Source organism: Schistocerca nitens, chromosome 2 (genome assembly GCF_023898315.1).
Source record: "Schistocerca nitens isolate TAMUIC-IGC-003100 chromosome 2, iqSchNite1.1, whole genome shotgun sequence".
Lineage (NCBI taxonomy): Eukaryota > Metazoa > Arthropoda > Insecta > Orthoptera > Acrididae > Schistocerca > Schistocerca nitens.
In genome coordinates, this window is record NC_064615.1 from 451,696,902 (window position 1) to 451,724,390 (window position 27,489).

A 27,489-nucleotide genomic window follows, 5' to 3' on the forward strand; every position below is an offset into this window, starting at 1 on the left:
GAATCGTCCACCGTATCAATAAAATGGCATAATTTCCCTTTTACATCGTGACAAGCAAACAGTCATAAATTGTATAGATATTGCTCAAGTCACAGTGCTGCCACAGCTCTTTGAAACGCTAAATCTGCAGCTTAGTAAATATGCGGACTATCATTGCTAGAAATACATGATAATTTTGAAATGAATAAAAAGTCCCTGGCAATAAAATAATAACACACTTGTTTACTATAAAAATTTGAATACACTTGTTTATCTTAGAAGCTTATGTGTATTTTTCATTAATATATGTAAATAACGAGAATGAAGTTGACAGGTTCTCCCTTTCAAAGAATAAAAAGGGAGCAATAGCTTTCAATCCTGGAATGAATGTACCAACCGGAGATATAATGAGTTGTGTAATTCGTTTGCTGAAATGTCTACCGCCAGGGTGCCATTTTCTGCTGGGGCTAGACGCCTGTGGCGGTCGCAGACAACGAACCCATGCTGTTTCTTCGACCATAAATATGGTCGAAGTGCTGTTTAGTCAGATGAATCTCTGACGTGAGTGTTTGTTAATTTTTTGTTAGCAGTTGAATGGTACAGCTGACAGGCGGTATGGCTACTGCACGAGTTAACCATAGAAAATATAAATGGGCCTTGGACACTGGTTCCAGGTAATTTCCACAGTTGTTTGTAATTTCTTATTCCAACTATTGTCTTAAGCTGTGAATTTGCTTGGCAACTCTTTTGTAAGGTTTATAGTGCAAGAAGTCATTTGTTTACAGAACATAGCCGTAAAAATTATGTTAAATGGGGTTAATGGTGGAAAAAAAGTTTTAATGCAACCTGCATAAGAAGGAAAAAGGAAAATTTATCTAGGCTCTGGACTGCAATATACTGAACACAATTGAGAAATTCGTTTTTATCGGTGATTTATTTTTATATGACTGTAACAGTATAAGTACTGTTGCATAAATAGCAAATTCATGTGACACGTTTGAAAATTTAGTCCTGCAGGAATGACTGTTTTATACCTTTATTGAACATCTAAATTCAGTAAGTAGATACGTACAAAAATTGGGGGAAGATAACTTATGCTTTGTAGAGACCGTGAAGAATTGTTAGGTCGCTGAGGTAATAAACAACACAGTTGACTTACCTGTAATAGTGCATGTGCTGCATTGAGAACAGCGTTCGTTCCACATTGCAACAAACCCTTTTAACATTTACAGCGTCGTTAGCTGTTATATTTAGTCTTGTTGCGATTACAGCTCACGAAGCATCCTTGTATTGTAGTCTTTGTTTACAACACTACACCATGCCAATTCGTAATGGAATCTAGGTACTATGTCAGTTTTCTCTCCCCAAAGCACAACTTTGATTGGTTTTGTTACTTTGTCGCACAGGCAATGGTGTTTATAACTAAACTTTAGAACGTTAAAGGTGTTACGGTTATTAAGAATTGTGTTAAACAGTGTTTAACTTCAAGACTTTTTTTACTGTAGTACAGGGTGTTGCATATGTTAATGCTCACATTTTGAAGTACTACAAATAATTCAAATAAAGTGATGAAGATTAAGATTCACACCTTTATTATGAACACAAATTATTGTTAAGGCTCTCCTAACAGTAATAAGGGTCAAGTGTTAGTCTGTTCTGGTATTCCAAGGAACCGTGCGACTGCTACGGTCGCAGGTTCTAATCCTGCCTCGGGCATGGATGTGTGTGATGTCCTTAGGTTAGTTAGGTTTAAGTAGTTCTAAGTTCTAGGGGACTGATGACCACAGCAGTTGAGTCCCATAGTGCTCAGGGCCATTTTTTTGGTATTCCAAGGATTATCTGATATTTATATATGGTGACATAAGTTGCCACACAAGTTCATCTTATTCATTCTAAAGTTATTTTTCTTCCTCCTATAGAATTTAAAAATTAACTACACAATTTTGCAGTGAAGTTATTGGACATTTGAAGGAACTGATAATGCAAGAATTTGTTACTGTTAATCTTGTTAAAATGTTTATAGTTACAGATCATTTTTGTTGATGGCTCCTCAAACATCTTAAAAATTGCTATGACTTAGATGGTTATCTTTGAAAACAACTCCTGTTTGTAATTTGCTCGCTCAGGAACAGAAAATTATTTCTGCTGCACGCTCTAAAATAGCAAACTAGAAAATGAGAATTAAATTAATGAGGGAAAAAGTCAAGGGACTGAGATTTCACCTAATGTCACAGAGATATTGCACGGTGTCACTGTTTTCCATTCTATGAGTGCTGATTTGTGACATCCATAATTGTATATGGAAGCTATACTTTTTAATTTCCGTGGGTGGCAACAATTAGGAAGTAACAAACATTTTATGAAAATTTAAATCCATTTATCGAAATTTTCATAGTTTACTAATTATTTGAGGTTGCTCACAATTCTAAGAGGCCCTTCACAAGATACGAGGATTCAGCATTCAGCTTCATTATGTTAGTAATAGTTTTAGAAGTTGCAACACAGGAAAATTATTTTTGGTCAGTATAGATAAAGGTTTCTGTAATGTTTTCAGTTAGCCTGTGTGAGGAGGCGAGTCTGAAGGTGGATAAAGTAATGTAGTTATAATTTTATACCCATCCCTGAGTATTGACCAAGCAATCTCACATGCAGCTTCAATTTCCATCTTGTCTACTTCAATATTTCTCATGAGCCTATCATTTTGGTACTTGCTTAAATTTTCCCCAAAAAATGTAACTATCAGCTTCAGGTTTTAACCAGCTTCCGTGTACCTAGTATTGTGTGAGCTGCTTCTTTTTAGGAGCACCTGAAACTCCAACACTATGTTTCGAATACTTTGCAGATAACTACTAAAAGTTTAATACTTTTAACTTGGGGGGAGGAGGAGGCATTTCTTTTTAACTTACACTGATACTTCTGGGGCTCATCCAGCTGTCATCTGGACTGGATGGAGAGTTATCTAGTATTACCAATAGCATAGTGAATCATACTTTGAAGATCAAGTGGCTTAATTTACTATTCTCATGTTTGTTTCAAACTCGTTTGAAAGTTGCTGGTTCTGCTGCAGTAGAAGATTGCACTAAGGATTACCTTGGTGAGGAATGACTTTGCGTTGTCCTACTGCTCTCTGCAAAGATAAATGCACTTGTAGTTACTCTGCACATGGCACTTTGGTTTGAAGGGGCCTTTAGAAAAATGTTGTAACCCTCAATTTAACATAGATTAGTCTTCTCTTATTACCTGTTGTGTTTCTGAGTGCATCACATCCTAGCACCTAGTAATTTTCTATGTGCCATTAGAAAGCATTGTCATCATCATCAGGATTTCCTCCCAGCGAGCCGGGTAGTAACTTTGTGAAAGATATGCCTCCATTGGTTTTTGTCCTGATTAGCTTTTTCCTCTCCACTACATCCCATTTTACTCCTCTCCTCATGAGATTTTCCTTAACCTGGTCTGTCCATCTCTTTCTAGGCTGTCCAATTGGTCTTCTTCCTGGTACCTCCATCTCAAAGTACTGGCGTGGAGTTAGTTGGGTGCATTTGCTTCACATGACCGAACCACTTGAATCTCAAAGCACTCGCCCTCTCCTCTGCAGTCAATGTCACTTAAGTCTCTCGTTACATAATCATTCCTGACTCTCTCTCTCTCTCTCTCTCTCTCTCTCTCTCTCTCTCTCTCTCTCTCTCTCTGTCTGTCTTCTAGTTTTAGTGTGGAGCTGACGTGATGAACTCCATTTCAAGTGCTTGTATTTGACTCTCTTCTCTCTTATTTACGACACAGGCCTGTAGACAATAGGCTTACATCATGATTGGCAGGAGATAAGTTGTATACATAGTCTGTTTCCCTCTTTGAGGGACTTCCTTGTCCCAGATTAGATTTCATATTTGGTGGAAGAAGCTAGATCCTTTTGTTATTCTGTTTAAGACTTCTAGTTAGGAACTTTTGTCACATTATGTGATGCTACTCGGATAATTGAAGCTTTTCATACATTCAACTTTCTCCCCCTCCAGTATGATGTGACAAGGTGTGGGTGTCCTGCTTCTTGTTCCTACTTATAGTTAACTTGAATTTTTTATATTTTGTGTTCCATTAAGCTAGTCTCCTCTGAACCTCCATTTCCGTCTCTCCCCAAGTGGTGATGTCATCAGCAAAAACAAAAGCGTTGAGATCTTAAGTTTCTTCTTCCTTGATTTCTTTCACGATGGTGTCCATAAGTGTAATGAAGAGTAAAGGGGAGAGCGAACTGCCTTGCTGAACACCCCTCTTTGTCTGAAACCATTTTGATCTTCCACGTCCTACTTGTGCACTGCTCTCACAACCATCATACAGCATCTGGACTTCTTAAATTAATGAATCAGGATCATAGTTTTCTCAAGCATTCCCATATGTTATCCCTTGGTACACTGTAATATGCTTTTTCCAAATCCACGAATACTACTATCAAGTCCTTTCTTTTTTCCCAATATTTCTCCATTTACTGATGGAGGGAGAAAATGAGATCTATTGTTCCCCTACTACTTCTGAACCCATGCTGTTGTTCGTCTAATTGGTGTTGTAGAATTTTCCACAATCTTTTTTTCTATGACTTTTTCCATTATCTTGTGGCAGTGTGATAACAGTGTGAGTCTTCGGTACTTGGTGCATTTCTTTCTATTACCTTTCTTGAACAATGGTATTATAATTCCTTTTTTTTTCCATTTGTCCAGCACTTTTTCTTTCCATATCACTCCCAGCACCCAGTGTAACCATTGTATTCCATGGATTCCTGCAACTTTAATCATATCCACTGTGAGCTCATCTACATCTACCCCAGCTGCTTTCCCACTTTTCATCTGTTTCAGGAAGTTCTCAGTTTCTAACCAAGAGATTGAATCCTGCTCTTCCTCTAATGCAATGACTTCGGTGTCACGTTCTTGTGCACTTCCCCATTCAGTAAGATTCAAAATAATTCATCTCTTTTCTGATACCGTCCATGTTTCTGATAATATCCACATCCTCTGTTTCAATTGCTTTTATGTCTTCTCTATCAGATCTTTTACTTTCAATAACACATATAGCAGTTTTTGGCACCCTTTGCTATCGTGCTCTAGTTTCTGGCAAAATATTTCCCAGCTCATCTCCTTTTCTTCTTTCACAATTCTCTTTGCTTGGAGTTTCTTCTGTCGGTATTCCTTCTCCAGTGTTGTCACTTTGTGTTCATCTTCTGGTACCAGCCCCTGGTTCTGATTTCTGTTTTCAGACTCCATGTTTTTCTTTATCGTATTAAGTTTTTTATTGTATCTTTTACTCTATCATTCCACCAGCTGGTTTCTTTGTCTTTCATTTTACCCTTTGTTTTGCCACATACGTGCACAGCACAGTTAAATATTGATGTTTTAAATAGGCTCCACTCCTCTACACTACCACTTTCAATTTTTGGCAATTTTTGTGCTACTAGATTTTGGAAACTTTTCTTGTTTTCTTTTTCTTTGTACTTCCACACCTTAATTTTTGGCATTCTTTGTACAGCGTTCAAACTTTCCATATAATTTAGATCAGCTACTACCTGTGGTCGCTATCAAAGTGCTCACTTGGTATGACTTTAGTGTCCCTTACTTTTCCTCCAATTAATTTGTCCGTTAATATATTGTCTATAACAACCAAAATCTTATGGTTATCGTGTTTCTTGAAAAATGATTCTTCACTAAAAGATGGTTCCTTATGCACAGATTTAGAATTTATTCACCCTCAACATTTCATCTTCCGTATCCAAAAGGGTCCAGCACCTCCTCATATCCATTTCTAGCCGTGCTGATCTGAACATTCAGATCGGCAATTATCATAATGTTATCTTCTCTTACTTAGTCTTCCAGTTCTTCAAGGAATTTCATTTTTCCTTCCTCACTGCACCCTTGCTGAGGTGCATACACTTGGGAGTATAGTAAAACTATTCTTTCCCAAGTTCACTCTTGCTCTGATTATCCTTTCACTTACAAAGCTCACATCTGTAACTGGGTCAATGTCTTTGTGAAACACACATCTCACTCCATTTTTTGCCACTTTATTGTGACCCTGCCAGTATAATTTGTACCCGCCTCTCAGCAATTTAGTTTTTTTCCCTTCCACTTGGTCTCACTCAATCCAAGGATATGAATCTTTCTCCTCTCCATCATGTCTACAATTTCTTCAGTCTTTCCTGTCAAAGTTATTACATATAATGTTCCCACGTTCAACTTGTTTTTGACTTTTTGTTGGGTTCTAGTTCTTTTCTTGTTTAGTGTATCTTCTTGTATTCCTTGATTTTTCTTAAGGCTGTGAAGAGCTGTCATTTGTTCCAGGGGAACAAGAAGTGCTGTCTACATTAGGTATTTTTAACCCGAGGCTCGTTCTTTGATTGAAAGCAATGAAACTTTTTCTCATCTGATGGCCTGCTAAGCCTAATTTTCTTTCAGGGTTTATTCCCTCAGCCTTTGAAGATCCCTGTTCGCCACAAGGCAGTGGTTCTAGTCCTCATTTGCCCTTAGGAGGGAAAGGGTGCCTCCTCCACCAGCTGCGTTGTACAAACAAAATTCTTCTCTGCCGTAGCTGCCGTTCAGGACTTCGCCATATCCCTGGCAAGGGTTTGATAATGGTGAGGAAAAAGGAGAGGTTTAGGATAGGATATAGACAGGCTAATGATAGGTCATTGTGGGACACACTTCATCTGGCTCCTACCCTTTGATCCAGAGCATGCAAACTACCTCGCCCGCACAGATAGTGCTACTTCAAGGCGGTGTCCCCTGAGGAGAAGAAATCATTGTCTACTATATAAATTATTTTGTCTTATTGTATTTATGTTCTTGCCTTTGAATTTAACCAAACATATAAAAAGCAATAACTCAAAATAAACTCTTGTGGGTTAGCACTACTTGTCCATTGTGCCTTGCGTCTTACTGATTACTAAATAGAGAAACTTTTAGTAATATGTCATTATCCAATATAGGTCTATAAACCTTTTAAAATATTAAATACAATCAACACGTTGTGGACCTCTCTTTTTAATGTTTGCAAGTCTTTGTCTATTTCTGAGCCTCAGGTGTTAAAAAAAAAATTGTTGAAATTCATAAGAAGCATTCTTCCATCTTTAATCCATTGTCCTCTTGTTGCATTATTAGTGCTGATCAATCGAAAGCCTTTGGTTTGACACTCAAGCTGACTTCTGTCTCTTGTGTTTTGGACTCCAAGAATGTTGCTCTGCAATCAAGAGTTGAATTTACTTTGAAAGGAACTCTGGAACTTTTGGGTTTGTGATAGCTATTTGTGATATTATTTAAAAGATCAAAAAGACAGTTTTAATTTAATAATAAAATTTTGTATAATACATGCTATAAATGTTGTGTAAAATTATCTACACAACGTAAATATATAGTAATGTTAATTTATTTTCACCTAATACAAAAAATGTGTACATTTTTGGGACATTGATATAATAGCTTTTTATATGCTATTTTAGGTTGTCTGTGAGGTGATTTGTTTTTCTCTATACACTCCCAGCATTTTGAAGAGTGTTCATAGTTTTCTTTAGAATTTCCCTTGAATTTGGATAGTTGTTTGTATAGCTTATTTTTTCCTTCAGTTGCATGAGGGTGGTTGCTGTTGTCCCTGCACTTTAAATACTCCGTAAGAAGTAATTGCAAGATACTAAATTTTATGAGCTGGGAGGCCATACCACCTCACAGTTACTAGATGTTACATTCCCTGAGAACATTTCTCATACTAACACAATGAAAGGTTTCGAGGCCAGTGTCTAAATCCTTGAAGATTTTGGTATTATGGATGTTAAGGCCCTGGCCTCAGGTATGTTTCATTGATGTTCGTACCATGTGGCGTGTCACATTGTCTTGTTGAAATCTTACTAAGTGAATGTAATTACAACATGAGTGGAATTCTGGGAGATGATTGAGCATTTTCAATTATCACTCAAAATTTGCTGTAATTGCATGCCAATTATTGTCTTCAAAAAAATTAATCTCCCAAAAGGCCAAAGGAACCAGATGTGCTCCATATGGTAAACCTCGCTATGTAACTGGTGCAGTAAATGAGTTTTCTTCTACAAAGAATTTTGTTTGTGACATAAGCCGTGAGATGAAGCTGATTTCAGGTTTGGAAAAAATTGCAGTAGTTAATAATTTCCAATAATATGTTCCTCTTACTTTGCAGTAATTGTTACTAGATTTTTGTACCGAAGGAATGAGAGTAAATGCATGGGTAACGTTCTTGTAACATTCTGCTTGAAATTCATAATGTGAGGAATTCTTGTCTGCAAGAGCATTCGTAATTACTGTAGGGCTGTTCTTTACCTTTTCACATTTTTGTGGGGATGCGGCAATCGTAGATTAGCAGGATTCTTCTTCGACAAGGCTGTAGCTGTCAACCTTGTTTTAATGTATTCTAAATTTATGCTGCATCTCGGCAGTCAAATGATAATTTTAAAAGAAACACACTATAGCAAGCACATTAGGTTCACTTAATTGATGGTCTGCCATGATCATTTGACTTTGAACTGCACTACACAAAGCTGGCAATTTGAAATCGTGGGGTCAATTGTACTATGCCATTTATTACAGGAAATCGTCCGGGTCCATCCCTGATCTACTGAAAATTGTGTTTCTTTGGAAATCACAAGACACTCCAGAGGCAGTGGCAGAACAATTAGCAGAAATTGCCTTCTCTGCCAGTTGAATTGAACTGTTCAGTATCACTGTAAGGTAATGGAAGACAGACCTTCCACTAGGCAACCATACATGGTGCTCTGTATATGAGAACTGGCTATTGCTTATTACGCAGCTAGTGGACCATCCTAACAATCAAACATGCCAACATCTTGCAAGGAAACACAGGAAATTCATTTAGAAATCTTAGTTACTTGTGTATTTTGTGTGTCTAGGACATGAATTTATTACATTACTCTTAGAGCATTAATAACATGAAGAGATTAATTACATACAAAATATCCTTTTCAGAGATAATTCAGTAAAGTTAGAAAGTAATGACAATATATAACATTATAATGTTGATACATACAAAACAAATTTATGAAATACAGACAGGAAGATAAAGAAACCCAGTATTTAGTGGCTTTGACTGCTGGTTTGTTAACTGCAGCAAGATCACCAGTAGTGTAGATGTCTGGCAGGTTCCTGGAGACTAGTTGATGTTGTTGGTCCTGCAGGTCACCACACTGGCAAATTTCATCATGACTACACAACTCCCATTTCCTGGGGTTGACTTTGTACTGTTACACTCCAGTTCTCAGTCTGTTCAGCATCTTCTATGTGCCATAAGGCAGGTCTGAGCCTCTGGCTGGTCCACTCTGACACTGACTCAGTGTGCTTCAGGCAAAGAATCTCGCCAGAGTTCCGGGAGATGAATGAATTGCTGTAGTTTTCTGCATGAAGCTCTCTTGATTGGAGTCGTGGTCATTGGGGCTTGTGTCCAAACAGGATATGTCTGGGATCGGTTTCTTGTTTCTTTTCCACTTGTGCATCTGCTTTCATGCGAATTCCTTGGGGGTGGGGTGGGGGGTGGGGGGGTGCTATACCCATAATTTGATTTGGTACAGTTTACTGACAGGACTTGTTAGTAGACAGCCTGTCACAATGTGCCCAGTCTTGCTGAAAGACGTATCAGCCGGTTTGGCGTGTGTAGAATTTTGCCAGACTTGCGCAGCACATTCTGCTGCGGTGAAACATAGTGCCAGGGAAGATCTTTGAACCAATTTCGGTTGAGTGGGCAAGGTGGTGTCGGTAAGTTTATGGATGATATTGTTCCATGCAGATACTCTGAAGTTTACTTCTTTGCAGTGGACTTTGAATGTAAGGGAATGGTCCATCTATACTCCAAGGTATTTAGGAATGTCGTAGTGGAATAGCCGTTCTCCCCACCAAGTGATGTTCAGTTTTCTTTCAGTTTGCCTGTTTCCTAGATTGAATGCAGAAACTTGTGTTTCTCCAGGATTTGCCTTCAAATGGCTGGCATCTTAGTATGTGGCCAGCTCTTTGAGAGCTATTGTCAGCTCTGTCTTCAACTCCTCAGAGATTTTGCCTTGGGTAGCAATTCCCGTAACGTCAGCAGAAATAAATGCTCTAGCTTCATGCCTAATTGGGTGGTCATTAGTGTAGATGTTATACAAGACTAGGGGCAAGACACTTCCCCGAGGGACTCCATTTTTCTTAATCCTCCACTGACTTTTCTTATATTGCCGTGTTATAAAGTAGTCTCCAATTTTGCAACAGACATTGGATAAACTGTCTGCAGCGTGACAAAGTAATCTCCTGTTTTGCAAGAGACATTGGATAAAATATGTTAAGCGGTAATCCTTTGTAACTGAATACTCTTCTCCAACCAGCTTTTTGTGGCTGACATAGCATAGGCTGCTATGGTGTCAGTGAAAGCCACAAGTATGACCTGACCTCTTTCACAACTGTCTTCAATGTATTGGACCAAATTAAGGATATGTCAACAGCAAGAACTTTGTGCAAAAGCCTCACTGCCCTTTTATGAGGCTTTTCTCAACATATCTTAATATTATTATCAAAAGGAAAGTTGCTACTCACTATATAGTGGCGGTGCTGAGTCACAGATAGGCACAACAAAAAGACTGTCACAAATAAAGTTTTTGGCTATTAAGGCCTTCGTCAACACACACACACACACACATTTGTGCAAATGCAACTCACACACACAAAACTGCAAACACACAGCGAGCAGCAGCACCAGTGCTTGGTGGGAGCGGCAACTGAGTCGGAGTAAGGAGGAGGCGGGGGAGAGGGACGGATGTTACGGTGGGGGAGGCAGACAGTGAATTGCTGCAGGTTAGATGGAGGGTAGGAGAGAGGTGGGGAGGGAAGTAGTGGAATAGAAGAGAAATAAAGAGACTGTGTGTGGTGGAGGAATGATGGCTGTATAGTGCTGGAATGGGAACAGGGAAGGGGCTGGATGGGTGAGGACAATGGCTATAAAAGTTTGAGGCCAGGAGGGTTATGGGAACGGAGGATGTATTGCAGGGAAAGTTTCCACCAGCACAGTTCAGAAAAGCTGGTGGTGGCAGGAAGGATCCATATGACACAGGGTGTGAAGGAGTCATTGAAATGAAGGATGTCATGTTTGGCAGTGTGTTCAGCAACAGTGTGGTCCACTTGTTTCTTGGCCACAGTTTGTTGGTGGCCATTCATGCAGACAGCTTGTGGGTTGTCATGCCCCCATAGAATGCAGCACAGTGGTTGCAGCTTAGGTTGTAGATCACATGACTGGTTTCATAGTTATCCCTGCCTTTTATAGGATAGGTGATGTTTGTGACCGGACTGGAGTAGGTGGTGGTGGTGGTGGTGGTGGTGGTGGTGGTGGTGGTGGTAGGATGCATGGGACAGGTCTTACATCTAGGTTTAGAAAGGGATATGAGCGATGAGGTAAAGGGTTGGGAGCAGGCATTGTGCAGGGATGGATTAGTATATTGTGTAGGTTCAGTGGATGGCGGAATACCACTGGGAGGGGTGGGAAGGACAGTGGGCAGGACATTTCTCATTTCAGGGTACAACAATAGGTAGTCAAAACCAGTTGCTCCAGTACCGAATCACAGAGGGGAATGCTCCTCTGTGGCCAGACAGTGGGACTTTGGGGGGGGGTGGTGGTGGTGGTGGTGGTGGTGGTGGTGGTGGTGGTGGTGGTGGTGGTGGTGGTGGTGGTGGTGGTGGTGGGAGACTGGAAAGATAAGGCACAGGAGATTTGTTTTGTACAATGTTGGGAGGACAATTACCGTCTCTGAAGGCTTCAGTGATAACCTCGGTATTCGAGAGGGACCACTCATCAATGCAGATGCAATGACCATGGGTGGCTAGGCTGTACGGAAGGGACTTCTTGGTATGGAATGGGTGGCAGCTGTCAAAGTTTAGGTATTGCTGGTGGTTAGTAGGTTTGATATGGACGGAGGTACTGATGCAGCCATCTCGGAGGTGGAGGTCAACATCTAGGAAGGTGGCTTGTTGGGTGGGGTAGGACCAGGTGAAGCAAATGGGGGAGAAGTTGTTGAGGTTCTGGAGGAATGTGGGTAGGTTGTCCTCACTCTCAATCCAGATGGCAAAGATGTCATCAGTGAATCTGAACCAAGTGAGGGGTTTAGGATTCTGGATTTGTAGGAAGGATTCCTCTAGGTGGCACATGAATAGGATGGTGCCATCTGGATGCCCATAGCTGTACCCTGGATCTGTTTGTTTCCTTTTCATAATATTGTTACATTCCATATGGGATTTTCCAATGTTTTGATCATATGATAATATTCAATTTAGAATCTCTTTCCTGTACCTCATACAGATGGCAGAGATGTACAACTGGGCAAAAGTTTCTTGCTTCTTTTGGCTCTTTCTCAGGCTTTAGAAGTGCTAATACTTTGTCTTTGCATCAGATCTTAGGAACTCACAGTTTTGAAACACAAGTGTTCATAAGATGTAATGCCCACTGTATTGTAGCAGGTCCAAACATTTTAATTTACTCTGTTCATAGTTCATCTAGGCCTGCAACGTTATTGTTTTTCATAGACTTGAATAATGTATCCAGTTTTTTGAAAGTGAAAGGAGTGCAGAGGGAGTCTCGCATCATGCTTCCTAATAAATTTGGAGTTTTTACATCTTCCTTTTGTCTTACCATTCAGAAGTAACTGATGGACAATTAGCTCAGGAGTTACCTTAGAGACATCAGGAGGAGCAGTGGTTGAATCATTGTTGAGGGTCTTCAATAATTTCCATGCTTTTTGGCTGTTATGTTTCATATCTAGATTTGATACTAGGTCATAGCATTTTTACTTGTGGAAGCTGATACAGTTTGCAGGAGGTCTTCACCTGTTTGGATTGTTTCCTCACAGGATAGGTCATCGTCAAACATCTGTTCGAATCTCTCCAAGAGTGTCTTGGAATCTTCATTAAGTCCTGGGGATATAGTTCTTTCTGCATCCTCTTGAGATATATTTGTGTGAGAGGACTTGATCTGATTTAACAAATTCATCATACATCTCCTGACATGGGCCGAGTTTATGTGAAATTCTCTCATTGTACTTAAATTGCAGTTAAATTGTCTGGCTTCACAATTGCTTCAACAGAACAAATAATAGGTCAATGCTGCATGCACGGTATTGGCTTATCAACATGGTTGAAGGATAGTGGCATCTTTGGGTTATAGATCAACATCAAACCCATCCATTCAATCCAGTCTTCTAGTTATTCTCTATTTGTATCAGTTTCCTTGTAGCCTCATGATGATGTACTGTGGCAGTGAGTCACTAATTATGTGGTTAGTTGATTCTGAGAGGAAGTTAGATGGTCCCTTGAAGCTGAAGATAGTATTAGGTGGTTTTTGTATGGATTTCACCCTACATTAGATTAGATTTACTTTCATTCCAATTGACCCGTAGTGAGGAGGTCCTCCAGGATGTGGAACATGTCAGAAAAACAATAATACATGACAAATATTTACAACTAAAACAAATAAGCTAATGTACCATTCCACAGGTCCCAAGTGGAATGATCATCATTTTTTAATGAACACTAAGTCATTTTACAAATACTAATGCACTGAATTTAAAATAAAAAAGTTTTTTATTTATTTATAAGGTAATACAACTACTGCAATACTTATTTACAATGAACACATTACTGCACTGAAATGGTGCAGAAGTTAGATTATACTAACACACACACACACACACACACACACACACACACACACACACAAATTTTCAATGAACACATTACTGCACTGAAATTGTGCAGAAGTTTTGTTGTACTTATATACAAATCAGTTGGTTTTACTAAGAAATTCATCAATGGAGTAGGAGGAGTTGGCCACCCTAAATCCTTTAGGCTTCTCTTAAACTGAATTTCATGACTCTCTCAATGGTCTGAATTTCTATATCAAGCATTTTATTTGATCTTTCAGTTATGTTATTCATTCCTTTTATATTTGGTCTTCAGTCATTTGTATCTCTGGGAGTCTCTTGGATTAACAGAAAATCACAGGCTGCTTGTTTGCAAAAATTAGACACTAAAACTTCATCAGATGAAATGCTTTCAATATTAACTGATGCTATTCTATGAGCTGGCTTTGAAAAATGTTGTCCTTTTTGGTCCTGGTGGTGGAAGAATCTGTTGCTATGATTCCTCCTAACATTTCTCATTGTACACCTGATCATCTGAAATCTCATTTTGCTCATTCAGAATAATGTTCCTTGTACGATCTTCATGGAGGTCCTTCCTTGTATCCTGTAAATCTTACACGACCTAAAGTTTGAGGAAAGAAATAATTTTTTTTTTCATCATAAAGAAATGTCATGCACTCTGTATAGACACATTATACAATACAGAATGTGTGACATTTCTCGATACATGAAAAGAAAATAAATAAATAAAAATTTAAAAAAATTGGGTAGTATCTGTTTGCCCCAGCAGTGATCCTAATGTTGCTGAGAAATAATGTGCAGCTGATAAATTAACACCTTTTACTTCACTTGGAATTTTAGACTCTAGTATGTGCCAGAAACTGGAGTATTTGAACATGTATGAAAAGTACATATTCCTGTCCCTTTTCCTCGACTATCCTCACAATTCCTGCCAACCCCCCTTTTCACTTAATCCTCATGCGATCATCTTGGCACAATGCCTCACTCACTGCCAATACATTTGACCAAAAGCAAACATTGAACTTTACTTCTTTCAGGTCATACTGCCATCCAAATCAGTTATTTCTTGACAGAATGTCTACCAGCTGCCAGACATTTCCTCTTACAAGTCTTGTTATAGTGATTCCATCCTAGAAGTCCATCACAAGCTCCAATCTCTGTTAAAGTTCCTAAGCCCATCCCTGATCCTATGCCGCACATCCATCTCCTTCATAACACAAACCACCTACAGCACACCAACCTTCTGTATGTTTCCTAAAACCGAAAATGTATTCACCCTGAACACCACATTGTATCTGTTTACTGTGCACCCACTGAAAGGATCTCTCTCTCTCTCTAGTTGGCTAACTCATATAACTCACAGTCCTTAGCTTATATATAAAGGACACTAGCCACTTCCTTCGTTTCCTCCCCAGTGTTAGACCCCCATTAACCCCTAGGTTTTGGTTTGTCACTGTTCATGCCATCTCTGTATTCACTTAGCCGCCCCCCCCCCCCCCCCCCTCTCATGCTGATAGCCTTGCTGCCATTAAATAGTACCTCTTCCAATTTTCTGCTGTCTGTAAACACACCACCTCATTCTTTATAGGTGTGGCTATGTATATTCTCATGCACAACTATTTCTCTGTAGAAGGGAAGAAATGCAAATAAACGGTATGGTCCTGGGCGCCCTCATGTATGAACCTGTTCGTGAGCCACCACCAAGCGGAATCCTTTCTAGCCATCCAGGATTCTGTTAGCTGCTTCATATCTTGGCTATATCTTCTTGATTTGCGTCAGTCATTCCTCTTCTTTTCTCCTATCAATTTTACTAGGTCCCTTCAGTTTAGCGTGCCACCTTCTTGGACATTACCACCCCCTCCCCCCCCCCCTCACTCACACTCACACTCACACTCACACACTCACACACACACACACACACACACACACACACACACACATTGGGGTCAGAGGGATAATAAGATTGCCACCGGTGCCTTCATCTTGGTCTTTGAGGACGACACCTTACCTGAGAAGGTCAAGGTGATGGTATACCGCTGTGATGTCAAGCCATATATTCCTCCCCCGATGCGGTGCTTCAAGTGTGGGAAGTTAGGCCATATGTCTTTCCGCTGTACTTCCAGCGTCACATGTAGAGTTTGTGGATGTCCATCACATCCCAATAACCTATGTGCCCAGCCTCCCATCTATGTCAGCTGCAGCGAGCATCATTCATCTTGCTCGTCAGACTGCAGGATTTTACAGAAAGAGAGGAAAATTGTGGAATACAAGACCCTAGACTGACTGACCTACACTGAGGCTAAGAGAAAATGAGTGCCTACATCCTGTGGCTATGACCACCTCATGTGCCACTGCTATGAAAACTGTTGTAGGCCCATCAGTTCTGCGAATTCCAGTCGGCTCTCACAGCCGGAAGGCTACACCTGCTCCCGTGATGGTGGGGGGGATTCCCTCCCTGTTGCTCCCACATCACCTACCTCAGGAGCACTGCCCCCCAACCATCGGGGACACCAGTCCCCACCTCCCAGCCGGAGAAGTGTAAGTCTTCTTCGGCTCCTCTTGCCAGGAAGGGATCCCTTGGCTCACTTTCTTCCCAAGTTTCTGCTAGTGGAAAAGATGATGCCCGCCAGTGGCTGAAGTGCCCAAAAGCAGCTGGTCGTAGGGCTTGACGATCCTCCTCAGTCCCGGAGACTGAATCAGTGAAGCCCTCCCAGCCAGAGAAACCCAAGGAGCAGCAAGAAAAGTCCGAAAAGAAGACCCCCAAGACCAAGGAAATTGTGGTGGCACACACACCATCGCTACCTACAAGCTCTGCATCTGGGGATGAGGTGGAGATTCTGGCGTCCGCTGAGGACCTAGATCTCACCGGACTCTCAGATATAGACTGCTCAAGCAATAATTCGGTGACAGCAGGTGACCCTGAGGCCTAAACTGTGTCATTGAATGTTCCATGCCTTCCTTGTCTCACGATGTCATCCTCCAGTGGAATTGAGGTGGCTTTTTCCACCGCCTGGCTGAGCTACGGCAACTGTTAAGCTTTACATCTGCTTTCTGCATTGCCCTCCAGGAAACCTGGTCCACGGCAATATGGACCCCTGCCCTCTGCAACTTTAAGGGATATTACAGGAACCTTAGCGACTATAATAGTGTCAGGTGGAGTTTGCGTTCATATCCTAAACTCAGTCTGTAGTGCAACTGTGCCACTTCAAACCCCTCTTGAAGCTGTGGCTGTCAGAATATGTACGGCACAGGAAATAACTGTCTGCAATGTATATCTTCCTCCAGATGGCGCAGAACCCCTGAACGTATTTGCTGCACTGATTGTTCAACTCCCTAAACCTTCCCTACTTTTGGGAGATTCTAACACCCATAACCCCTTGTGGGGTGACACAGTGCTTACTGGCCGAGGTAGAGATGTCGAAAATTTACTGTCTCAGTTCGACCTGTGCCTCTTAAACACTGGGGCCACCACACATTTCAGTGTGGCTCATGGTAGTTACTCAGCCATTGATTTATCCACTGTTGGGAGAGGTACGTCTCGACCATTGGATGCCATATATCAGTTTCCCAAGTCTAGACGAAGATTAGACATCTTTTTGGGTACCAGACCCTAACAGGTATCCCTGCCATTAACATCAATGGCGTGTTGTCTGCCGGCACAAACACGATAATGAGCACTATGCTCAAGCCCCTGCATCAGAGAACTACCTCCCAGCCTTTCGCACCCTCAAACAGCGGATGGAAAGGAAAGTCCTCTCATTTGCTACATGCCACAGTGAACCCTATAACACCGCATTTACAGAGTGGGAGCTCCTCAGTGCCCTTGCACATTGCCCCGACACAGCTCCTGGGCCAGATCGGATCCACAGTCAGTTGATTAAACATCTTTTATTTGACTACAAGTGATATCTCATCATCTTCAACTGTATCTGGTGCAATTGCAATGGCAGGAGAGCACCATCATTCCGGTGCTTAAACCCGGTAAAAACCTGCTTGATGTGGATAGCTATCGACCCATCAGCCTCACCAACATTCTTTGTAAGCTGCTGGAACGTATGGTATGTTGGAGGTTGGGTTGGGTCCTGGAGCCACGTGGCCTACTGGCTCCATCTCAGGGTGGTTTCCGCCATGGCTGCTGTACCACTGATAATATCATGTCTCTCGAGTGTGTCATCTGAACAGCCTTTTCCAGACGCCAACATCTTGTTGCCGTCTTTTTTTTTATTTACGAAAAGCGTATGACATGACCTGGCGACATCATATCCTTGCCACATTTATGAGTGGGGTCTCGGAGGCCTGCTCCTGATTTTTATCCAAAATTTCCTCTTGCTTCGTACTTCCCATGTCCAAGTAGGTGCCTCCCATAGTTCACCCCATATCCAGGAGAGTGGGGTCCTGCAGCGCTCCGTATTGAGTATATCTCTATTTTTAGTGGCCATTAATGGTCTAGCAGCAGCTGTCGGGCCGTCAGACTCACGTTCTTTGTATGCAGACAACGTCTGCATTTTGTACTGCTCCACCAGTATTGGTGTTGCTGAGCGGTGCCTACAGGGAGCCATCCACAAGGCGCAGTCATGGGCTCTAGACCACGGTTTCCAGTTTTCGTCCGCAAAGTCATGTGTTATGCACTTCTGTCAGCATAGTACCATTCATCCGGAACCAGAACTTTAACTTAATGACGATCCACTCACTGTAGTGGAGACATATTGAATCTTAGGACTGGCTTTCGACGCAAGATTGACTTGACTACCTCACCTTCGTCAGCTTACGTGGAAGTGCTGGCAGCACCTCAGTGCCCCCCGCTGCCTGAGCAACACCATCTGGGGTGCAGATTGCTCTATGCTGCTGCAGCTCTAAAGAGCCCTTGTTCAATCCCACCTTGACTATGGGAGTCTGGTTTATGGTTCAGCGATGCCCTCAGCATTATGTTTACTCGACCCAGTGCACCTCTGTGGTGTTCACCTAGCGACAGGAGCTTTTAGGACTAGTCCAATGACCATCATCCTGGTGGAGGCCGGAGGCCCTCCATTGTGGGTTAGGCATGTGCAGTTGCTCTCCAGTTGTGTTGCACATGTTCGTAGTTCTCCTGCGCATCTGAATTACTGTCTCTTTTTGCCACCCACGACATTTCATCTCCCACATCAGTGGCCCAGCTCAGGGCTTCCAATTGCAGTTCGTGTGCGATCCCTTCTCTCCAAACTGGAGTCCTTGCCTTTACCACCTATACTTGAGGTTCATTCACGAACAGCTTCATGGTGTACAACTAAGCTGCGGCTTTGCCTGGACCTTTCACATGGCTCTAAGGTCTCAGTTAACCCTGCGACTCTCCGCTGTCACTTTCTCTCGATTCTTGACGTATACTGGGTCCATGAAGTGGTTTACACCTACAGCTCAATGGCTGATGGTCATGTAGGCTTTATGTATGTTCAAGGACAACATATTGAACAGCACTCCTTGCCAGATGGCTGCAGTGCTTTCACTGCAGAGCTGGCGGCCATATCTCATGCTCTTAAGCACATCCGCTCATGCCCAGTGAGTCATTTCTCCTGTGTACCGACTCTTGAGCAGCCTACAAGCTATCGACCAGTGCTAGCCTCATCATCCTTTGGTAGCAACCATCCAGGAGTCCATCTGTGCCCTGGAACGGTCCAGTCATTTAGTGGTGTTTGTCTGGACCCCAGATCACGTCGGAATCCCATGCAACGAACTTGCCAACAGGTTGGCCAAACAGGCTACGCAGAAACTGCTTACGGAGGTCGGCTTCTCTGAAACTGACCTGCGTTCAGAATTACGTTGCAAGGTTTTGAGGCTTTGGGAGACGGAATGGCATAATCTTGGTATGTACAACAAGCTGTGTGCCATTAAGGAAACTACAAATGTGTGGAAGACCTTCGTGTGCGCGTCTTGCAGGGACTCAGTGGTTCTCTTTCGGGTCCGCATTGGCCATACGTGGCTGACGCATGGTTACCTCCTCCATTACGAGGACCCACCTCGGTGTCGCTGTAGCTCACAAATGATGGTCGTCCATCTCTTGCTTGACTCCCCACTTTTAACCACTCGGCGGCGGACTTTTAACCTTCCCAGCACCCTACCTTCGGTGTTGGGTGACAATGCCTCAACACCAGCTTTAGTTTTATGTTTTATTAATGAGGGTGGGTTTTATCATTTGCTCTAAGTTTTAGCACATGTCGTTTGTCCCTGTGTGTCCTCCACCCTAGTACTTTCAGGGTTGGGATTTTAATGTGTTGCAGAGTGGCTGGCTTTTCCTTCTTATCCTCATAGTCAGCCAGCTATGGTAACCTGCTTTCTTGTTTTAACCTCTTCTACCTGTTTCTTGCGTCTTTGTGGTTTTCTTGTCCGCTTTGGTGCTTATTGCCCTTCAGTTGTTGCTGTGGATTTTCCTTTCATTCTGTTTTGTGTTGTCTCATTGACTTATTCTCACCCTTGTGGAATTGTTTCCTTCAGAACAAGGGACCGATGGCCTCGTAGTTTGATCCATTCCCCCCCTCTTTTAAACCAACCAACTAAAACTTCCATCCATGTGAAAGTTACCATCAAACAATAGTACCTCAACATCAATAGCTGCCTTCCCTTCCACACAAAAAAGTATCTCGTACGGTTTTGCCAGGCATGGACAGCCCTTCCACAGTGACAAGCAATCCGTTGCCGAGAGTGCCGATAGTGTCTAAGGCCTTCAAAGATGGCTAGTAGCCTCTACCACTAAAGTGATATTCTGCTGCCTGGTCAGTGTGTGCAAAATCGTGGTTGATACTGGTTGAGGGCAATACCTACATCCAACCCTTGCAACGTAAGTTGTACTTTGCGAAAGAGCTTACACACACACACACACACACACACACACACACACACGTCCTGTTCCATTAATTTCAGCAGAATATCATACTCCCCATGTAAACGGAGACATACCAAATGACTTCTGACAGCCTTCTAACTAGCTGTTCACCAAAAATGAATAAAAAAAAACCCCAGGGGGTCCACAACTCTTCTGTGGATACATGCGTAGCGAGCACGGGACCCCGAGCTAATGTGGCCCTCCTTCCTTTCCGGGCTGCATACCTTCCTTTTCCGCATCCTTCCCTATCCCCCATCACGCTCGCCCCTCCCCTCACCTCTGGTTCTTCCCTTCCCTTTCTCCCCCTCTGGGAGTATGGTTTGTGCCTACGTCCGGAGACGGACGCTCGTAAATGTAACGCATTCTTAGCCTTCTCTGCTTGTATGTCTTTATCCTTCCTTCGTCCTTCTCTTTTCCTTACCTCTTCTCTTTACCCTTTTCTCCGCTGCGGCGTTTGATACCTCTCCTCTTTACTTTCCCTTTCTTTGTTTTTCCCTTTCTCTTTCTTCCTCCCTGTGCGTGTCTGAAGGCCGACCCACGCATTTTTGTGCGTAGCCGGTGACGGGGTAACGCGTAATTCCCCGCCCCGGGTAGACAGGTAGGACACGCACGTACCCCCTGGTAACGGCCAGGCCCAGGGAGGGGTGATTACCCAAGCTGATACCTTCCGAAAGTGCCGATTGGTCCCTCCGTCCGTTTGTCGGGAGGTGTGACCTGAGGTGTGAACAATCACCTAAGGCGGGAGTGCCCTCAGAGAGGGCCCCCACAAGGGAGGAGCGTGCCATCGGAGACGCCGGTAATCATGGGGGATTCTTCCGCAATGTTTTCCTCACCTTCCACTATGTCTGCTCACAAGCGTAAGTTCACTGAGCCTCAGCCACAGACAGTCTTCCATCGTTGCCACAGTTCCTTGTTGTTTCTCGGTCTGACGAAGGTCACGACTTCTCCATGGTCAACCCTTTCATTATTCAGAAAGGTGTCGACGCAATTGCAGGTCCTGTAAAGTCTTGTTCCAGATTACGGAATGGCACCCTGTTGTTGGAAACAGTCAGTGCCATCCAGGCACAAAAACTGCTGCGTACTTCACTGCTCCACACCTTCTCTGCCCGGGTTGAAGCGCACCACACTTTAAATTCCTCACATTGAGTCATTTATACACACTCCCTTGATGGATTGTCTGACGAAGAAATTCAGCACTACCTGTCTGACCAGGGCATAACGGCTGTTCATAGAGTTATGAAAAGGGTTGACACGAACATCATTCCAACCCTCACTGTCTTCTTGACATTTGACAAAGTTCAACTGCCATCGAAAATCAAAGCAGGCTATGAGATAATTTCCGTTCACCCTTACGTCCCAAACCCTACGCGTTGCTATCGGTGTCAGCGGTTCAATCACACCAGCCAGTCCTGTTCCAATCTGGCCAAATGTGTTACGTGTGGCAAGGATGCCCATGAGGGTGCTTGTCCACCTCCATCCCCTCGCTGCATCAACTGTATGGGTGACCCCGCTGCTTCCTCTCGAGATTGCCTCGTTTTTAAAGACGAAAAGCACATCCAGGAAATCAGAGTGAAGGAAAAGGTGTCGACCTTTGCTGCTCGAAAATTATTCGCCAGTCGACAGCCCACTGTGCCTCAGACAGGAAAATACAGCACTGTCCTTGCTTCTCCTTGGCCAACAGAGGAGGCGGCCACACAGACTTGCGACCTCACCTTTAGTGCCAAGGTCGTCAGATCGGCCAGCGCAAAGATCACCCGTTCAACCTCACCACTTTCGCCAGCCCACTCTCTGGCTCACCCTTAATCGGGTTCTGCTAAATCTCGAGCCCAAAAGTCAGACACCAAGACTTCGAAAAAATAGCATACTCGTGAAGATTTTGTATGTACCCCAACTTCACAATCATCGGTTCCTCCTTCATCTAAACATGTTTCCAAGAAGGCTACAAAGAAACCCAGTTCATCTCCTCCTCTGCCAAGGCGTGTCTCATCTACAGCACCACCTGGCGGAAATCGCCCTCGGCTATCTTCTGTGTCGCCGAGGCGCACTGCTGGCGGCCGATCAACCGGCCAATCGCTGGTGGCAGGATCTGCTCCTGAACAACCTATGGATCAGGATCTTCTGCCTTTGGCTGAATGCCATTCCATGCTGTCGGTCGCAAGCTCTGAGCAGTCGTTGAGTTGACAGGAACCTTGGTCACATTCCTCCATTTTCTGTTCACCATATGTCCATTATCCACTGGAATATCTGCGGCATTCGAGCCAATTGGGATGAATAGTCGATCCTCTTACGATCCTACTCGCCGGTCGTCTTCTGTCTTCAGGAAACAAAGTTGCGTCCCCGTGACCGCTTTGTTCTCACCCATTTTCAGTCCGTCCGATTTGATCTCCCCTCTGTTGAAGGCACTCCAACCCATGGAGGACTCGTGATTCTTCTCCATGACACTCTCCATTATCACCCAATCCCGTTAAACACTTCCTTCCAAGCTGTCGCTGTCCGTCTTTCCCTTTCTGGATATAACTTTTCTCTTTGTACTGTATACATTCCATCGTCCACACCAATGGCACGAGCTGATCTCCTTCATCTTCTTGGTCAGCTTCCACCCCCCTATTTGCTGGTTGGGGACTTCAATGCCCACCACCCGCTTTGGGGATCTCCACATCCTTGTCCACGTGGCTCACTATTGCTAGACGTCTTCCACCAAGCGGATCTAGTTTGCCTCAACACTGGGGTCGCTACATTTTGGTCTGCCTCCACGACAAATTTATCTCATTTGGACCTTTCGGTCGGTACTGTTCCGCTAGCTCGGCGCTTCGAATGGTTCGCCCTTGAAGATACACTTGAGTGACCACTTTCCATGTGTCCTTAAATTGCAACCTCAACTGCCATATATGCGCCCGCGACACTGGAAGTTTGCCCAAGCCGATTGGACACTTTTTTCGTCTCTAGCGACATTCGATAACCGTCACTTCCCCAGCGTCGACGATGAGGTCACACATATTACAGACGTTATTCTTACAGCTGCGGAACGTTCAATACCATGCACCTCCGAATTGCACCGGTGCCCCCCCCAGTTCCTTGGTGGAACGAGGCATGCCGTGACGCAATATGTGAGCGGCGATGTGCTCTTCGTGTTTTCCGCCACCATCCTACTTTGGCCAACTGTATCCGCTATAAGCAGTTTCGTGCGCGATGCCGTCACATCATCCGCGATAGCAAGAAGGCAAGCTGGAAATTCTTTATTAGCTCATTTAACACCTTCACTCCCTTCTCGGAAGTTTGGAGTCGGCTTCGACGGTTCTCAGGCGCGCCTAGTTTCTCCCCGGTCTCTGGGCTCACTGTCGCGCATGATACATTAGTGGACCCCGTCGCAATTTCTAACTCATTGGGTCAGCACTTTGCTGAGATTTCGAGCTCTTCAAATTACCTGCCAGCGTTTCTCCCGAAGAAACGTGCAGCGGAAGTGCAACCTCTTGCTTTCCTCTCTCAAAATCACGAAAGCTATAATACTGTTTTCTCCATGTGGGAACTCCAACATGCACTCTTCTTCTCGCTCCTCCGCCCCAGGACCGGATGGTATCCACATCCAAATGTTGCTGCATTTATCAACCCATAGTCTGCGTTACCTCCTTCGCCTGTATAATCGAATTTGGACCGACAGTACTTTTCCCAGACGATGGCGGGAAGCTATCGTCGTTCCTGTTTCGAAACCTGGAAAGGACAAACATCTCCCCTCTAGCTATCGCCCCATTTCTCTCACGAGTAGTGTATGTAAGGTTTTGGAGCGTGTGGCAAATTGCCGTTTAGCTTGGTGGCTGGAGTCCCGCAGTCTTTTAACACCTGCCCAATGCGGTTTCCGAAAGCATCGTTCTGCAGTTGACCATCTTGTTGCTCTCTCCACTTAGATCATGAACAATTTTCTCCGGAAACGCCGAACAGTAGCAATATTTTTTGATCTGGAGAGAGCATACGATACCTGTTGGAGGACAGGCATCCTCCGCACACTGTTCTCTTGGGGCTTTCGAGGTCGGCTGCCCCTTTTTCTTCACGAATTTATGGCAGAGCGCACATTTAGGGTGCGGGTGAACGCTACTCTCTCCCATACTTTCTCCCAAGAAAACGGGGTACCCCAGGGCTCCGTGCGGAGTGTTGTACTGTTTGCCATTGCCATAACTCCAATTATGGATTGTCTCCTTCCTGATGTCTTGGGCTCCCTCTTTGTGGATGATTTTGCGATCTACTACAGCTCTCAACGGACCAGCCTTCTTGAACGACGTCTTCAAGGATGTCTCGATCGCCTCCACTCTCGTAGCATCGAAACTGGCTTCCGTTTTTCTCCCAGTAAGACCGTTTATGTTAATTTTTGGAGACGTAAGGAGTTTCTTCCACCTTCCTTACATCTAGGACCTGTCAACCTTCCGTTTTCAGACGTCGCTAAAATCTTGGGTCTTACGTTTGACAGAAAACTGTGCTGGTCCTCCCATGTTCCCTATCTTTCGGCTCGCTGTCTGCGATCCATCAACACCCTCTGTGTCCTGAATGGTACCGCCTGGGGAGCGGACCGAGTGGTCCTTCTCCTCCTCTATCGCGCCTTAGTGCGCTCAAAATTGGACTATGGAAGCATAGTCTACTCCTCTGCTCGGCCGTCTATTCTTCGGCGTCTCGACTCTATCCACCACCGTGGATTACGTTTAGTGTCTGGAGCTTTTTACGCCAGCCCTGTGGAAAGCCTTTATGCTGAGACTGCTGAACATCCGCTGTCCAATCGGTGAGCGGGCCTTCTGAGTCGTTATACTAGCCATCTGTCTTCCATGCCTGCTAATCCAGCCCATGACATTTTTTTCGACGCCTCCTTCGATGTAGGGTATGCAGGCTGCCCCTCCTCCCTACTACCACCGGGAGTCCGCTTCCGTCAACTGCTCCATTCTCTTTCCTTCCGCTTTCCTAAAACCTTCTTGACAACTTGGGGTACAGCACCGCCTGGGCTCCGTCCCCGGATCTGCCTGCTCCGTGACCTTTGTCGATTTCCCAAGGATGGTACCCCTTCACTTGTTTATTGTCGGGTATTTGCTGCTGTATGTGCACAAATGAAGGAAGCCACATTTATTTACACTGATGGCTCGGAAACATCGTTAGGTTTAGGGAGTGCCTATATTGTTGGCGACACCCCAAATCACTTTCGGCTTCCCGACCAGTGTTCGCTGTATACTGCAGAGCTCTACGCTGTTCTCCAGGCTGTCCAATACATTCGCCGCCATCAGCGGATACAGTACGTTATCTGCTCAGATTCTCTCAGCTCTCTCCTCAGTCTCCAAGCTCTCTACCCTTTCCACCCTCTGGTCCACCAGATTCAGGACTGTCTGCGCTTGCTCCACCTGGGGGGCGTCTCGGTGGCGTTCCTCTGGCTCCCAGGACACGTTGGTATCTGTGGAAATGAGGCGGTAGATATAGCGGCCAACGCTGCAGTCTCTCTTCTTCGGCCAGCTGTTCAATCGATTCCCTTCTCCGATCTACGGAGCGTTTTATGTCGTCGTGTTGTTCTTTTATGGTACCCACATTGGTCGACACTTCCCCATAATAAATTGCGGGACGTGAAAGCTCTTCCCTGTGCTTGGACCTCTTCCTCCCGAACGCGTCGTCGGGAGGAGGTAATTTTAACTAGACTCCAGATAGGGCACTGTCTTTTTAGCCATCGACATCTTTTAAGCGGCGATCCTCCCCCACTCTGTCCCCACTGCTCTCAGCTGTGGACGGTAAGACACCTTTTAATTGAGTGCGCCTATTTTACTCCGTTACGCGCCCGTCTACAGCTGTCGCCTGATCTATCGTCCATTTTAGCAGATGACACGCAATCGGCTGATCGCGTTCTAGAGTTTATTAGTGCCAGTGAGATGACGTGAGTCATTTGAAGCTTTTTTTGGGGACAACCAACCCCTTTCTGTAGTGGATTTTTAAGCTTTCCTTCTGCTTTAAGTTTCTCCAATTTTTTGAGTTTCGTTCCCATTGCTGCTGATTTCCATTTTCGGTTTTTTACTGTTTCCTAAGTCACGGACCGGGTGCTAATGACCATAGCAGTTTTGCGCCCTAAAAAAAGAAATGAATGAATGGTCACCACCAAACTTTGACCAAGAACAAAGCTCACCACTCAGTACTGGAGCATGCCATTGATCAGTGCTCAACTTCACTGGCTGCACGATAACACATGCCATAGAGGTCCTTCCCCAAGATCGGCTTTATCTTAATATTTTACAACGCGTCTTTCAAATCCCTTGGGTTAAATCTCCCCTATATTCCTTGTCATTCAGCACCCTCCATATTTTTATGCTTTCCTTCCATCTCCGACAGCTGCTTACCACTAGACTTCAGTTTAGTTTGTCTAGTGAAATACACACACACACTGTTCCCTCCTTTGTCCCCCTTCCCATTTTTTCTATCCTGCTAGCACCCCTGCACCATTTTAACCCCATCTTCATGTTTCATTGTATACTACACACAAACTTCCATTGCCTACAGCAGAGTGAATCCTTCGGTTGCCATATTTTTATCCTCTCCTGTTACTGCGCTCCTCCTCTTCCTCACCTCACCTCTCACCGTTCCTCTTCTTGTTGCTTATCCCAATCTACTCCAATTGACACATCCTGTCATCCATGTCAGGGCACAGCACTGGGACAACATAGCCTCTCATATGCTCCACCTGGCATGTCCATTGCCCCAGTTCGGGTACACTGGCAGGACATTGTAGCACTGTGTTGTGTGTTTCTTTCTTTGTTACCTCTAAATAAAGACATTATTTGGGTCATGCAAACATATTTGTGTATCCATGGGATGTTACTAAATGTATTGGATGGAACAGAATGTTTGTTAGTTGTGTGTGTTCCATTGGACCCAGATGTTCCTTTGTCAGGGTGGAAAAGGGAAAATAGTTGAATGTTTAAGAGGTAGGGAGACAGAACAAGCATTACCCGTTTTAATAAGG

The 27,489-nt window shown here is 43.9% G+C and overlaps 1 protein-coding gene across 1 annotated transcript in view; it reads left to right on the top strand.

Moving 5' to 3' along the window:
* The first annotated feature begins 438 nt into the window (after nucleotides 1-438).
* The window catches only part of LOC126236324 (ER membrane protein complex subunit 4), a 60,861-nt gene continuing 33,810 nt past the window's right edge, over nucleotides 439-27,489 (top strand). The window contains exon 1 of the mRNA XM_049945540.1: nucleotides 439-653. Coding sequence (XP_049801497.1) covers nucleotides 574-653 — 80 coding nt within the window. The 5' untranslated portion in view covers nucleotides 439-573. The remainder of the gene's footprint in view (nucleotides 654-27,489) is intronic.